Source organism: Dendrobates tinctorius, unplaced genomic scaffold (genome assembly GCF_039654945.1).
Source record: "Dendrobates tinctorius isolate UK_male_01 unplaced genomic scaffold, ASM3965494v1 ptg000028l, whole genome shotgun sequence".
NCBI lineage: Eukaryota > Metazoa > Chordata > Amphibia > Anura > Dendrobatidae > Dendrobates > Dendrobates tinctorius.
Window position 1 is genome coordinate 80673309 of NW_027361696.1, and position 16884 is coordinate 80690192.

A 16884-nucleotide genomic window follows, 5' to 3' on the forward strand; every position below is an offset into this window, starting at 1 on the left:
TCACCCCTCCAAAATGTTGTCAAGTGTTATCTGTCTCTTGCAGCAGAGACATGGGATTACAGGAAGTGGAGCCTCAATGCTGCCAAGCTGGATAAAGGCAGAGTGGGCTCTCTTTTCATGAACAGGCAAGCAATTGGGTAATATGGCAGTAGCAACGCATGCTGTGAATTGAGGGGAAAGGAAGTTCCAGGTCTGATAGTGCTGGCAGAATGCTGATAGAGAGGAATCCCCCAATGAAGAGGAGTGTATGGGCTTGAGAGTCAGGACAGTTGCTCGACATATTAAAATAGTACGTGCACCAAAACAGGTTTAGTATGCAAGGACAGGTATGTATAAGAAAAGACAAGACACTTTACCATATATAGTTTTTAATTTTTTTTTTGCTCATTTTTTTCATGTGCTTTACCCCCTTTTCAGCACAACATGAACGTGCAATGCATTAGATAAATGTACTGCACACCCGTGCCGGACCTGAAGGATCGGAGACTGCAGCTGTATCTGCTGTAACAAATACATTATATATATTTATATTTCTCTGGAAAAAAAAAAAAAAAAAAAAACTCATGCATATTGCACATTTCAACACTATGTATATAAAATAATTTTCGCTATATACAAATACAAGTCATTTTGTTGATTTTTTTTTTTCTTTTTTGCAGTTTGTCGGTTTTATTTAGTCATTGAACTGGCATGGCACAGATTAAAACCAGAAGATACAGAGAAGCGGGGGCCACCTTTGTAGGCTACACCTTGGCATAGAGAAGAGTTGGCAGTAATACTCAGGAGGGGAGAAGAGCAGCAGAGTGCAACATGCGACGGCGGCAGCTTCCAGGGAATGATTGGGTAACCTGAGCCTCTTACAAGGGAACGTCTATGTAAAGAACAGAGACCTGGACTCGGCATGCAGTAACGCCATATAACACATTCACCTTTACTACGGTATTAGGGGAGACACTACAGACGCCTTGTATAAACTGCATCCGCTTCATTCATGTAGCCCTTGTTTCGGATACTCTGCACATCACTGCTCCCTCCAGGAGAGGAGACAATGGCTCCCACGCAGTGAGATCTACGGATAGCACAGAGCAACCCATATAGTGCTTTACATGCATCACAATCTATATCGCTATCGATTCTTCCAGGTGGCACAAATCCTTACCGACCTGGGTGTCAAACTACAACTCCCAGCAGGTCCTAACCATGGCATTAAGATACCAGATTTACATATTCGGCTAGATTGACCAAATGTGTTTGTGGGGACTTTTTTTTTTTTTTTTTTTTTAAAGTGCATGTAATTGGGAACAAAAACTATTTTTGCAATTGGGTTCCGCTAAAAATGTGTCACCGCGTGGTTTTCACCTGCACATTCAAATTTGGTCTTTTTCTGAGCTCCTCTCTGCCAATCACATCAGATAAAAAGCCTTCCATACATTCCTGTCATTCAAACTGAATGAGCTCACTGACTGCTTTTCAGTTAGCTCACTGTGCACGCATTTAGCATTTTCACATTTTTCTGCTGCAAAAACTAGATTGATCTCTAGATTTTTATGGATGCACGCAGAGAGGTGGGAGGGGGGGGATTACAGAATAGGTAGCGTTTGGATAAGTTTATTGTTTTGACAATAATGTCATATAATGGAAAAGACAACTTGAAAAGGATTCTATGACATGTTATTGGTTTGATATGTACTGTTTTAAACTAATAAGAGTTTGAAGAAAAAAAAACTAGATTGATGGCAGGAAGAAAGCGGAATAAAATAAGCCCTTTTTTGTGCAATTTTTTTCATATTAATTTGAATGAATGAAAAACGCTGAAAGAACTAACATGCTGCAGAAGGTTCAGATCTGCCAAGAAAAAGTAAGTAGTGTGTGCATGAGATTTAAGACATCGGATTCACTTTGCTGGTACTGCAAAAGTACTGGTTCTTTTTTTTTTTTTTTTTAATCACAGCAAAAATGAAATGTGCGAATAAGCTTTAACTGCAACACAGAGGTTATAGAAGGTAAATTATGCAAATGTGCTAATGAAAACCAATTGCAAAATACATTTAGGCAGCACTATTTTGGTAATTGAAAAGAAATAGATATCTGTTGGGAAAAAAAAAAACCCTGAATTGTGTGACCAATGCTTGTGGAGAGGCTGGAAAAAAAAAAAATAAAAAAAAAAAAATAAAATAAAAAAAAAAGAAAAAAGAGGAAAAGAATAAAAAAGGGAAAAAGGAAAAGAACGTGAAAGGGGAAAAACAAAAAGAAAAAAAGAAAAACAGGAAAGAAAAAAGGAAAAATTAGAAAGGAAAAGAAAAAAGGTAAAATAGGAAAAAGGAAAAGAAAACAGGAAAAAACAAAAAAGGAAAAGAAAAAAGGAAAAAAAAAAAAAGAAAAAAATGAAGTTTTATTAGCTGGTGGAGGGTCACACACACACACACACACAAACTCACTGTGTAGGTCTGTCTGCTAAGAAAGCTTATGTGAATAGCTTTAGGGTGGTTTACAGTGACATGCAAATAAAGTTTTAAGGGTAACTAAACTTATAAAGAAGTTTTGCTATGTTCTAGCCCTTGTTCAGTAGTGTCCTTAAGTGGTGGGGTCCAGGATCTAAGACCCCCGACAATTGTTTAAACCAAGAGTCAGAAAAGCTCAACTTACCATACAGCAACACTGGCGTACCCGCTCAACAGAAAGTCCATGGCTCTGTACATCCTGAAAATAAGATGAGCGCTTCTGTCATATCAATATTACTGAACAAGAGCTGGGACATACAGACGAAAAATATTAAAAAATGAACTTTCCCTTTAATTGCATAAAGTTACACAACTTTCTAACATACTTTGCATTTTAATTCATCATTTCCAAAAAATAAACAAAACACTTTTTTTCATTCGCTGACAGCAAGCAGAGGGATCTCAGAAATAATGAGCGAATGTGACAAAGTGAATTAGAAATTGCAATTATACAGGAATTTATAACCTTTAGCGTGTGCGGCTCTACTATCTGGCTGCTGGTCATGATAAATTGGGAAAGTGTGAGCCATTGGAGTCTTCTAAAACCTGGATAGGAGCTGGAAGAGGCTGTAGCCAACATGTTTATCAGGGGCTTCAGTCAACACATACGGCTCTGCTACAGCACAGAATAGGATGACTGCGGCAGCAGAGCTTCCTGATCGCAGGTCTGTAGGCCACCGATGGATGCTCAGAGCGGTTTCTGACATATGGTTTGGTATAAGGTGAAATAAAAGGGCCGGACAGTAAATCTCAGATCAGATCTGCTCAACAGACCCGGACAAACAACTAAAATACTGCAACCTCAACCTATATCACATCAATGTAATACTGAGCGCTGACTGGTACGTGGAGGGGATGCTCATCTTAAAAAGGTAACTAAACTTTGTTTTCTTAAATTATTCTGTAGACCCTTTAATTGCCTGCAGATCGGTGGGAGTCCTGATCCTGGGACCACCATAGATTGCTCATAAATCACCCAATAAGTGCACAGCTTTAACCTAAACGCGCACCCACGACGGAGTACAGATTTAATATGCTAAAAGTAATCTGATTCCGCTGTGGGGGCACGGTTAGGCAGGCGCTGTGTGCTGCTTGGGGGTCTTCTGAGAGATCAGTGGGTGTCTCAGGACCTGATCGCTCATTGGTCTGTAGGTAATGGAAACGAAGGCAGAATATAAAACAATCTGCTAAAAGTTTAGCTAGACTTGTTGCACGGGGGGGGGGGGGGGGGGGGGGGGGACACACACATTCCAGAATGTGGAATACATTATATCCCACCCAGGATGGAATTCAGACACCTGTGCATAAATAAGACGAAAAATAATTTATCAAGTAAGCTGCTGACTGTGCCCTGCCCAGCCGCCATTCTGGGGGCTAATTCACATAATTAGTTCACCAGGAACAAACAACTAAAATCCTCACTAGAGACTAGTGATGAGCACAAGTGCTGGTTACTCGAGTTTGCCCAGGGTGCTTGGGTATGCTCCTAGCATCGCGGGTGCTCTAGTGACATGTTCGAGTCCTCGCGGCCGAATGTTTCACTGCTGTTATAACCACAAAACATACATGGGCAATCCCTGATGTTCTGTGGCCGTCTAACAGAAGAGAAACATGCAGCCGCAGGGACTCGAACATGTCACTCGAGCACCCGCGATGCTCGGTGCATACTCGAGCACCCTGGCAAACTCGAGTAACAAGCACTCGCACTCCTCACTACTAGTCACTTCAACATACTAGCTTAAGAAAAGCGGCTGCCCCCACGCCAAAAAATGCAGAACACTGGATCCTTTCCACCACATTGTCACTAGGTGTTGGCCGAACACTTGGCCGATGACTATTCACCCCGACCCTCCATAAACGTGTACACAGATCAGACAAGCATGCTAGTGTTTCAATGGGAAGAAGGATGAAAATGATGATATTAGAAACAAAGTGGCTAAAACGTAATATGCCCAATCACCACCACCAAACCGACATCTTCTAGGGAGAGTGCCAAGCCCCTATACACAATAGGAGACCAGTCCTGCTGAAAACTGCCGAATTGGCCGATTCTTGAAAGTGACATTAGTGGGGGGGCAAATAAAATATCCTATAGATGAGGTGGTAAAGCTGCGTTGCACTGGCAGTAGTTTGCACACTAAGTCAGTCGCCATCTCCATCAGCAACAGTCAATAATGAACTACTTATAGAACAAAAAGGCAGACACAGGGCAGCGGTTCACAAGCCCTGCATACTCCAATGCACGTGTTCACATCAGGAGGGTGTGTTACCTAAATCTTACAATTTTACAAACACCATTTTTATTGAACGATCGGATTATTTAGTGTACGGCTGCGGACAAAGCGGTAACTGTGCACAGTATAAATAGGTGCGATCTGACGACAACCCTTGGTTATTGCTGTATGGACACATCTGGTATTATCTACAGACACGCTGGGATTGCTGGAGATAACAGTAGGACAGACGGGGAGGTCCAGTGGTTAAACAGATGTTTGGTTATGGCAATGAATGAAACTTGTCCGTGGGCATCACCCGATGCCACTGCCATCATTTCGGGAGGACATGTGAATATACATACTATATATTTATAGATTATACATTAAAAAAATGAATAAAACTATTTTATAAACTAGGATCTTAGATTTCCTTGACATTCGCAGACCGGGGAGCTGGCTCTGAAAAGTCTGGCTCCAGTGTGTGTGGCACAAAAGTCAAACAAGACATCTTTTCTGTTCCCAATGGAGCTTTCTCTGCCTTGGTTGCCAAGTCTGGGAAGACAGTGTTTTTTTTTTTTTGCCAAGCAGACATGTAGGACTGTTTTTTGGCCCGGACAGGCTGAAGCTTGTGTGTCAGAATTAGGATACCCTGCTTCACTTGGACAGTTTACTGATTACTCGGATCAGGGCTGCATTCTCGTCCTTCAGTCGTTGATTGTCTGCCTTCAAATCCGAGAGAACCTAGAACGAGATCAGACACAAAGTCAAAGACCGGTCCTTACAACCATCGTTTACAGGCGTTAAAGGGACACATTCTAGATTCCAAACTACTTTCAGCATCCATTCCTTCTTTCCTTACGATCATCAAATTGGGACAATCATTAGTTACATCCAATGGATAAAAGTCTATGCTGGTGTCCATGTGATGGCCATGCTTGTGCAAGGTGGGTCATGAGATCTGGTGACAAGATGTTGTGACCACCCCATGACAGGTTATTTTTTTTCCTTCTCTACATGGGAACGCTTATCATCTAACTTCTAAAAAGACTGAGATAAAGTGATGATGTATATGACCGGTGAGAATCCAACTTCTAGGTCTTCATCAATCAGAAGAACAGGGGTCCTGAAGAAAGCAGACTACATTGCTCCGCTATCTCCACCAATCTCAACCATTTGGGTCACAGAGGTTGTCCTCCACCAATCTGGCACTTCTTTGCAAGTTTTCATAATAGATAAACCTCCAAGCTGTCCTCCGCAAGCTTAGCAATATGAATAAGCTTGAACTGGTCCAGCTGGAGCCAGTGCGTGGGTATATACTGCAGAGGAGGAGCTAATCTTTGTGTGTCTACTTAGAGATAGCCTCCTAGTGGCAGCAGCATACATCCATGGTCCTGTGTCCCCCAATGAGGCAACATAGAAATATGGAGAGCATTCCTCTAGCCATCGGTGGACATCTCAGCCCCGATGCTTCGCATTCATATAAACTTCTGACATATCAGAAGTCTAAAAAAATGACCGTGATCTTCATAGTCAGGAAGGAAAAGGAGACATTACCTTTAACTCTTCTTCAAGTTCAGCTGCCTTTCGTTCTAATGCTCTTCTTTCCTATGGGATGACACAGCCCAGTAAAGATTATGGTGTGTTTCTACTTTTAGCAGCATTTCAACTTAAAATCTACTTAAAGGCTATGTGTCAGTAGGTTTTTGCCATATAATTTGAGAGCAGCATAAAGTATGTTCCAGTGATGTGTCACTTACTCGACTGTGTGTTGTTTTATTAAAATCAGTGTTTTATCAACAGGAGATCACTAATGGACTAGATGTCTTGTGCGTCTTGGTCCAACCACGCCCCAGTACTGATCAACAGCTTTCTGACACAATACAGTGTACACAAAAAGCAGCCAATCAGTGGTGAGGGGGCGGGGTTAACACAACTCAACATTCTGAGCACTGCTAGATCTGCAGCAGAGAAAACTGAATGGCAACAAGCACTCCAGCAGGCAATATATCACTAGAATCAAGATCTCAGCCCCCACATCACGCCGTTCTCAGATTACATAAACATGTTAACCTCAGAAACCTGCTGAGAGCTTCCCCTTTTCAAGTTGAGTAACTGCAAATACTTTGCAACTCTGCACCCATTTTGAGACGTAGAGCTCTGAACAACACATGTGAAATCCCCTCTAAATGTGACACCCACTCAAATATATTTAGGACTACATGGCTCATTTAATGACACCGTATTTATTAATGTATTTGCCATTACTTTAATATGCCATTAATGGGGGTTGTCCTAGAGTTTGGTAGAACCAGTGATTAGCTGCAGTGGTCACCTACTAAGTAACTTTCAATCCCTCAGCAGGACTGGTATATAGGGTATCACCTGGACAGGCAGGTACAATAACATCACCCCCATCTCTAGGGGTCTGAATCTATTGGACCATTCATTGATCATCTAATAATGGGCTCATCATATTTTCAGCAATGAAATGGTGAAAATTAATTATTAAGCAGCCAACAAAATACATACAAATCGCTCAAGCTCCAGCAAGGCAGGTCTCTCCGCATGTCGCTCCTGGCGCTGGAACAGAAAAAGACGAATTAGTCAATATCAAGTTCTAGGACACCACTGTCAAATAACATCCTATTAGTCCGTTTTTAATTTCTACTGACAACCAACAGGACCTCTATTACAAATCGCGCCACCTCGCTTTCCCCAATAGTTACACTTCATCTATGGAAATGCCCATCAGTTCGGTATCACTGCACAACGAGGCAGAAATGCCGGCCAGGAGTAATAATGATAGTGTACAAAATATGCTGCTTACTGGTAATAAAATCCTCCTGGACAGATTCCATAAATGCCTGAAATGCTGATGTGGTTGAGTCATTATCCATACAATGCTATTTCCCGTGCACCGCCATACAGCAAGGACGTGCTATAAACCTATACCTGCGTGACCCGCTCCAGCTCCAGCTTTATCTGGGTGAGTTTCAGCTCTGCCTCTTGAAGCTGATCTCTCAGCGACTCGTTTTCAGAAATTAAATCTTCATATAACTGTCAAACAAACAGAAGACAGGATTGCTTGTCACATTAAGAAAAGTATAAGTAAAAGTCTGACCACCAGAAAATGTTAGGATTCTCCGGCCGAGTGTGTGCGGGTGTGTGTCTGCATGCGGTCACATGCCGACTAGACGTGCGCAGCCTTGTTCAAGGCAAAAGAACTGATCTAGGTCGGAAACGTCTTGTCAGAATGCGGCCTGAAGTATGCAAATTGCAAAGTGGACTTGCACACACGATCCTTTGAAACTGATAATACAATGCACTACTTATGCAGTTCATAATCCAGCCTGTCAAGTGTTTGACAGGTAGCCTGTCAGGCCTACGGAGATAAAAGACAGAGGCCATTGTTGAACCTGAGGATGCCAAAGCAACCAAAAGCACCCAGTGATGGCACTGCCGAGGCGCTGAAAAGGAAGCAATCTCCTAATATGAAACTGCTCGTATGAAACTATCACTATTGACAGCGGAATGTGCTGGGACTGGAGTCAGTTCTAGTCCCAGCACATGCGACAAGAGCCAAGCTGTGAATAGCAGCCAGCTTCTGCTGCAGATACTATGGGTACAGCTCCTGTGCCAACCCTGGGACGTAACTATATATCCAAATTTGGTGATGTACTTGCAATCTGGACATACAGCTATGTCCTTTTGCGGAAAGGGGTTAATGCTGACAAAAACCCTTAAAAAAAAAAAAAAAAAAGATTTGATCAATTGCCCACCCCTAGACCACAGCGCTGTAATGATATTACCCGATGTATGAAGGAGCCTGCTGATTAGTCATCTCTACTCCGTCCTTAAAGCCCTCATCCTCCTCCCATTAAAGTTTTTATCCTGTTACTATACTGCAGTCACCAAATTATACAGCACTGTGCACTTACAATTGCTGATTTTGCCTTTCTACCCAGATTAAATTATTCTCTTTAACAGATTACAAAACATTTTTCACCAGGATTTTGGTGAATATGATCTCCACATACCTTTTTGTAATCTTTGTCAGGCTCATCCTTGTGCCTTGGAAATGAGTATGTCCCTGCTCTAAACGGCAAAATACTGTTGGCGCTTTCTGTTATCCTGCAATCAGTAAAGCAATTGCTGAATATATGGCGTTGTGTGTGTAGAACAATGGACAATTCCTGGAGCAAAGCGTTACCATGCTCACTCAGGGGGCAATGTACTGAGGTGGGGTAGTCGTAAAGTTTATGGAATAGAAAGAATAACTAGGAAGAGACAGAATTACCTGTGCCCGGATGTGTCATTGTGGTTTACAGCCTCGGTGTCCTCATTGTCCATAACCTGCAAAACCAAAACGCATTTAATAAGGTGTTACTGAATAAACATCCCACGATGGTAATAAAAGGGCAACCGGGTAAATACTGATAAACCCATGCCTTCAGTGACTCAAAGCTTTGCACCTTTAACTCCTTCGCATACATGATGTACATGTACAGTATATCAAAGAAGTGAGTACACCCCTCACATTTTTGTAAATATTTTAATATATCTTTTCCTGGGACAACACTGAAGATCTAATACTGATACAATGTACAGTAGTCTGGTTGCAGCTTGTATAACAACGCACATTTCGTGTGTCCTCTAAATAACTCCACACACAGCCATTAATGTCTAAACTGCTGGCAACCAAAGCGAGTACAGCCTTAAGGGAAATTTGCCAAATTGTGCCCAATTAGCCATTTTCCCTCGCCAATGTCATGGGACTAAGTGTTACAGGGTCTCAGGTAAGAATGGGGAGCAGGTGTGCTAGATTTGGTGTTATCACTCCAACACTGATCACTGGAAGTTCAGCATGGTTCCTCATGGCAAAGAACTCTCTGGGGATCTGAAAAAAGTCTTGCTCTACATAAAGATGGCCGAGGCTATAAGAAGATTACCAAAACCCTGACACTGAGCTGCAGCACTGTGACCAAGACCATACAGAGGTTTAACAAGGTAGGTTCCACTCAAAACTAGACCTGCCATGGTAAAAGAAATTGAGTGCACGTGCCCAGCGTCATATAAAGCGGTTGTGTTTTCACAAGAGATGTATGAGTTTTGCCAGCACTGCTGCAGAGGTTACAGGGGTGAAGACAAGCATACTAAGGACATGGAATACTGGAACCGTGTCCTGTGGTCTGATGAGACCAAGATAAACTTATTTGGTTCAGATGGTGTCTAAAATTAAGACATAAAAATTTCTTATATTTGGAAATTAAATGTAAACGTCTTAAAAATGGAACCCAAAAATTTCCAAAAATGCTTTTCTTTCCACATACTCCGGGATTTCTCTGTGCTATTCAAAATACTACAGTGTGTCCATAAGTCAAGGTGCACTTTTGACCAGTCACTGGAAAGCAACAAAAAAGACGATAGAAATGTGAAATCTGCTCCAAATAAAACAAAAACTCTCCCAGTTTCATACCTATTCAGTACAGTTCGATGTGGGCTCCGTTTGTTGCCCTACACACATCCAAACGATAGTGAAGTTCTTGCCACACACAGGCAAGGACGTCTGGTGTAACAGAGTGAATAACGTCTGTGATTCTCCGTTTTAAGTGATTAATGTCATTGATACGTTAAATTTACACGTTTCTTCACATAACCCCAAAAGTAAAAGTCTAAGGGCGTCAGATCCGGGGATCATTGTGGCCATGGCTTGACAGAACCCCTGCCTACCCGTCAAAATTGCACCATGACTTTACGGACAACACTGTATAACTTTATAAAAAGGGGAACACCGGGAAGGTAAAAAATTATTTTAATGCTCATCCTTATTATTAGGATAACATGAATAGTGCTGTTTTCCATTCTGTAACGCTGAAGCTGCTCCTCACTGCTCCCCCACCTCACATGGGGAAGCATGGCCTGCTCCCTGCTAGTTGCTGCCAGTCCTGATGATCTTTTATTCAGTCCAATATCAGGGGGTATGACAGGGGTGTGGTCTGATCTACATTGCCAATATCTCCTTCTCTGCAGTCCTATATCATGGAAACATAAGGAAAGGAATGCACATAAAAGAACCAGGAATAACCAAAACATTCTTTTATTAACAAAATCATGTTAAAAAAATACAACAGTATTGTAATCCAAAATAAAAGGGGATTTCACAGTGAGAAATACCAAAAGAGTGGAACTGCAGGTCAGAGGAAAAAGGAGATTTTTGTGTACTCACCGTAAAATCTCTCAGCCTCTAATTGGGGGACAGAACCATGGGTGTTATGCTGCTGTCCACTAGGAGGCGACACTATGCATAATCTGAAAAAGATTAACTATGGCTTCTCCTCTGCAGTAAACACCCCTGGACAGCGCCAGCCTTCTCCAGTTTTGTGCAAAAGCATTAGGATGAAGTTAACAGAAATAACATAACCATCCCTGTAATAAGGCTACCATGTACGAGCTCAAAGAACAATATGTGAACTCAACCGTAACAACAGCCCGTAAAGGCAACAGGGTGGGAGCTGTGTCCCCCAATTAGAGGCTAAGAGAAAGATTTTACGGTGAGTACACAAAAATCACCTTTACTCCGTCGCCTCATTAGGGGACACAGAACCATGGGACGTCCTAAAGCAGTCCCTGGGTGGGAAGCAATGGACGAATATTGTGCAGACAGGTCCCTAAACTTGGGGCACTGCCGCCTGCAGAACCCATCTACCCAGGCTCGCATCCGCTGAGGACTGGGTATGAACTCTGTAGTGTTTCGCAAACGTGTGTAAGCTAGTCCAAGTGGCCGCCTTACACACCTGTTGTGCCGAAGCCTGGTGCCGAATGGCCCAAGAGGCCCCTACCGCCCGCGTAGAGTGTGCCGTGATACCGGCCGGAAGAGAATTGTTAAGGCGGTAAGCCTCTTGTATAGTGGACTTGATCCACCTGGCAAGGGTAGCTTTGGAAGCCGGCAAACCTTTGCGAACGCCTTCTGGAAGAAGGAAAAGGGAATCAGACTTCCGGAAGGGTGCAGTCCTAGACACATATATACGCAATGCCCTGACGAGGTCAAGCGTATGCAGAGCCTTCTCCACTCTATGAACCGGAACCGGGCAAAGGGATGGCAGTGAAATTTCCTCATTGAGGTGGAAGTTGGACACAACCTTCGGAAGGAAGGATGGGACTGTACGGAGAACCACCTTGTCCTGGTGAAAGGCTAGGAAGGGCCGCCTGCAGGAGAGTGCTGACAATTCAGACACCCTGGGAAGCGAGGTGATTGCCACCAGAAAAACCACCTTCTGTGATAGAATGCGGAGTGGGACTTCCTTAAGGGGTTCGAAAGGTGGTGCCTGCAATGCTGTCAGGACCAGGTTGAGGTCCCACGTTTCCAGTGGACGTCTGTAGGGGGAAACCAAATCGGGAAACCCCCTGGAGAAAGGTCCTTACTTGTGGCTTGTTAGTGATCCGCCTCTGAAAAAGCACTGAGAGCGCTGACACCTGGCTCTTAAGCGAGCCCAGGGATAGCCTGGCGTCCAGGCCTCATTGGAGAAAGCCAAGGACTTTTGGGAGGGAATAAGGAAGTGGAATCTGGCCGCGAGATTCGCACCAGGTGAAGAAAGCTCTACAGGTATGGTAATAAATCTTGGCAGAGGCTGGCTGGCTGGCTTCCGTGCCCTGATCATGGTTCTAATGATGTCTGTTGAGAGTCATGCCTGGGTTAGAACCCAGGTCTCAAGGGCCACGCCGTCAAATTGAGAGCCCCTGAGTTCTGGTGGTAGAACGGGCCTTGAGACAGAAGATTGGGACGGTCGGGGAGACGCCAGGGGATGTCTGCTGTAAGTTGTACGACGTCGGCGTACCATGTACGTCTGGGCCAGTCTGGAGCGATCAGGATGGTTGGAACTCCCTCGTGTTTGATCTTCCTCACGACTCTGGATATCGGTGGGATAGGTGTAAAGATGTACAGAAGCTGGAACTGGGTCCAGTCCTGAACCAGGGCATCTGCTGCGAGCGACCGCGGACCGCGTGTCCTGGCCATGAAGTTGGAGACCTTGGCATTGAGATGGGATGCCATTAGGTCAAAGTCCGGGGTCCCCCAGTGATGGCAGATCTGTCGAAAGACTTCAGGATGGAGAGACCATTCTCCCGACGTCCATTCCTTGTCTGCTTAGGAAGTCGGCTTCCCAGTTGTCCACACCCGGAATGTGGAACGCAGAGAGTACTGACCTCGTGTCTTCCGCCTAATGGAGATTATGTGTCACTTCTCTCATCGCCTGGGTACTGCGGGTCCCGCCTTGGTAGTTCACATATGCCACTGCAGTGGCATTGTCCAACTGTACTCTGGATATGAGAGGCTGCCAATAAGTGACGAAAGGCTCTCAATGCCAGGAAGATGGCTCGAATTTCCAAGACGTTGATGGGCATGTTCGCTTCCACTGGTGACCACTTGCCCTGTGATGTAGGTGCACCGCACCCCACCCTGTCAGGCTTGCGTCGGTGGTCAGGACCTTCCATTGACCTGAGAGAAAGGATTTTCCCGTTGCCAGTGAGGTTGGCTTGAGCCACCAGTGCAGGGACCCCCTGGTTGCAGATGTTAGCCGGAACTCCCTGTCGAGGGAGAAAGGATTCCTGTCCCGGGAGAAAGGATTCCTGTCCCAGGACTTGAGGATGGCTAGTTGAAGAGGCCTGAGGTGAAACTGGGCAAATGGTACCGCCTCCATTGATGCTGCCATCCTGCCGAGGACTCTCATGGCAAACCGGAGAGATCGGGGGGGATTGCGGAGGAATATGCGAACTCCTAGACGGAGAGCCAGTGCCTTGTCTCTGGGAAGGAGCACCAGACCCCTGGAGGTGTCGAATAACATCCCCAGGTAGGTCAGAGACTGACTCGAGGTAGTCGATGACTTTTGTAAGTTGACTAACCAGCCCAGGCGACTCAGAGTGTCGACTGTAATTGAGACGCTGACCTCGCAGTCCTTGAAGGTGGAAGCCTTGATGAGAAGGTCATCCAGGTATGGAACGGCTACTATGCCTCTGGAGTGTACAACGTCCATGGTGGCAGCCATGACCTTGGTAAATGTTCTGGGAGCCGTGGCGAGTCCGAACGGGACAGCCACGAGAACTGGTAGTGGTCCTGGTCGATTGCGAACCTGAGAAATCTCTGATGGACGGGAGCAATCGGTATATGCAGGTATGCGTCCTGTATGTCTATGGAGGTGAGATATTGTCCTTTCTCCATGGACGCAATGATGGACCGAAGGGACATCATGCAAAAATGACGAACTCGTACATACTTGTTGAGTTGTTTTAGGTCTAGTATGGGGCGGACGCTGCCTCCTTTCTTGGGGACTACGAATAGACTGGAGTAGAACCCTCGGAAACGTTCGGCCACGGGAATCGGTACTACGATTCCTGCTTGAAGGAGAGAGGAAACCGCTTGGTGGAAAGCACAAGCCTTTTCTGGCGGTTTCGGTGGAACAGAGAGGAAGAACCGGTTTGGTGGACTGGAAGTGAACTCTATCTTGTATCCGGAAGAAACTATTTCCCTGACCCACCTGTCTTCTGTAATAAGCAGCCAGACTTGCTGAAAGAGTAGAAGTCGTCCGCCTACGGGTAGGGTGTCTTCAGGAGTTCGTGAGTCATGATGAGGAGAAATTCTGGTTTTCCTCCTTTGGGCTTCGCCTGGCCTGTTTTCAACTGCCAGTTCCTGTCTGGCATCTGCGCCGCCCGTGGGTTGTCCCTGCGTGGAGAGCGGTTACGATTTTGTGCTGGACGCGAAGCGGACCAGCCCGAAGAATTCCGAAAGGATCGGAATCATGTTTGGTTATGCCGTTTGAACGTGCTTTTAGGTTTTAGTTGAGGGAGAGAGGTGCTCTTACCCCCAGTGGCATTGGATATCATTGTGCCCAACTTTTCATCGAAAAGCCGTCCACTGAGGTACGGGAGATGCGTGAGGGACTTCTTTGAGGCAGCATCTGCTTTCCATTCCCGCAGCCAGAGGACACGCCGAATCGTGATGACGTTTGATGCTATCCCCACTACACCTCTTGCGGAATCCAGGGCTGCATGAAGCATGTAATCTGCTACCACTACTATTTGAACCGCTTGGTCCGACAGCTCAGGCTTTGAAGCTTGGAGGCCAGTTTGCAATTTTTTGACCCAAGCCAGAATGGCCTTGGCCGCCCATACTGAAGCGAACGCGGGAGCCAGGGAGGCCCCTGCCGCTTCGAAACCTGAACGAGCCATGCGTTCTACCTGCCGGTCTGCAGCGTCCCTGAGGGTTGAGCTATCTGGCAGTGATAGGAGTGTCTGTGCTGCTAGACTAGAGACTGGGGGTCCACTTTGGGCGGATCTGTCCACTCCTTGGTGTCCTTTTGTGGGAAGGGGTACCTAGCCCCCAAATATTTGCGATTGGTGAATTTCTTCTCAGGCTGCGAAAATTGCTTAGTAAGGATCGCCTGAAATTCCGGGTGGTTTGAGAAGACCTTAGGTGGTTTCAGAACACCTTCAAAGCAAATCTTGTGTTCTGGGGCTTCCGGGGTTGGATCGGAAATGTCCAGCACCCAATGGATGGAAGAGATTATGTCCTCAACTAGCGCTGTATTGCTAGGGGGACAAGGGACCAGAGACAGCTCCGTTTCGCTGTCTGAATCGGAGTCACAGATGCCTTCCGAATCTTGCGTATCGCTGAGGCGTTCCCTGGTGGGCGAGCTGGGGCGAAGGCCTTCTGACGTCGGGGATCGCTGTGGAGATCTGCGTTGTCTGTCTCTGGTAGGGGACGGTCTAGGTGACCTGGAACTACGGTGTCTCTCCCTAGAGGGGGATGACCGTGTGCTATGGGATGACGCAGAGAAACGCGACGTGTGGGTGCGCTTACGTCTGGGAGAGCCAGAAACGGCCTGTCCCTGAGTGGAGCTGTCCCTTTGCTGGGTAACGCTCATAGCCGAGACATGACCCTGCAGAGCCTGGAGCAATGTGGAGGTTAGGTTATCTATGGACTGCGTCATTGACTGCGACATCTGGGTAGCCCATTCCGGCGTGGTAGCAGCCGCTGAAGCATTGGTAGGAGCATCTTGGGGTTCTGACCCAGTTTTCTGGATACAGTCCCGACAGTGCGGGTACGTGCCGCCACTGGGGAGAGTGGTTTTGCAGGCTGTGCAGAATGCATAAAAGCAGTCCTGCCTGGTTCTCTTGGACCTTGAGCCCTGCATAGTGCACAGAGTGCAGAAGGGCTGGCTATGAGAGGGGCTGCCTGCAGCAGAAATGGCCGCCGAGAGGATGAGGAGGGAGAAGAAGGGGGCGGAGAGCTGAGAAAGAGCGCGCAGAGATGCGTAAAAACGCGCCCTGTCTCGATCTGCCCCTTCTATGACACTGTAGAGTGTCATATTTGTCATCCGGGGGGCGGAGAGGAGGTGGCAACCACAGCTAGGCCGAAGCCGCGGCCTAAATTAGTTACCAATGTCCAGAAAGGGCTCCAGGCCGGAGCGGAAGTCCGGAAGGGGGTCAGATCTGAACCGGACCCCCCCGGATTGAAAGGTATGATAGCGGTGGGGCCACAATCGGAAGCGGGGCCCTGTGATGGGTCCCCCTGAGACGCTATGGAGCTGGTGCTGCCGCAGAGACAGAGGCGCAGGGAGCCCTGTGTCTGTATGTGCCATGCCTGCCCGCACTCCCCCTCCGGCCCCGACAGGAGCCCGCAGCTGGGCTGGGGTCCCTGGATACTGTGAGCTGCAGATTGCCGTGGTACAGACCCTACCTGAGGCGTCTCAACCTAATTCCCCCAGAGGGGAATTAGGGAGGGTGCTGTTGTCACCATCATTGGGCTTCTTCCTTGCCTCGACCTCAACCCAAGACCAAAAGGAATTGGCGAAGGAGGGGGGTCTTGACTTCAAACCAGCACCCGCAGGACTGGGGAAGGAGCGACATGGGGAACAGCCATCTCAACTTCAACCGGGCACCCCATAATAGGGGGCCGAGGAAGGAGCCATGCCGGGAGTCTCACAGGAGACCCACTTTTCTTCATCTGTCATCCGGAACAAAACGGAGTGAAAAAGAGAAAAAAATTCTTTAGGTGTGCCTCCTATGCGACACTAAGCAAAAACTGGAGAAGGCTGACGCTGTCCAGGGGGTGTATACTGCAGAGGAGGAGCCATAGTTAATCTTTTTCAGATTATGCATAGTGTCGCCTCCTA

General features: G+C 46.3%; 1 protein-coding gene across 3 annotated transcripts in view; it reads right to left on the reverse strand.

Moving 5' to 3' along the window:
• Nucleotides 1-351: 351 nt before the first annotated feature.
• PPP1R12C (protein phosphatase 1 regulatory subunit 12C) overlaps nucleotides 352-16884 on the reverse strand; it is a 144285-nt gene continuing 127752 nt past the window's right edge. For all 3 annotated transcript variants that reach the window (XM_073571074.1, XM_073571075.1, XM_073571072.1), the window contains 6 exons: nucleotides 9015-9070; nucleotides 8755-8848; nucleotides 7670-7774; nucleotides 7247-7297; nucleotides 6272-6322; nucleotides 352-5458 (listed from right to left, as the gene is read on the reverse strand). In XM_073571074.1, coding sequence (XP_073427175.1) covers nucleotides 5372-5458; nucleotides 6272-6322; nucleotides 7247-7297; nucleotides 7670-7774; nucleotides 8755-8848; nucleotides 9015-9070 — 444 coding nt within the window. In that variant the 3' untranslated portion in view covers nucleotides 352-5371. The remainder of the gene's footprint in view (nucleotides 5459-6271; nucleotides 6323-7246; nucleotides 7298-7669; nucleotides 7775-8754; nucleotides 8849-9014; nucleotides 9071-16884) is intronic.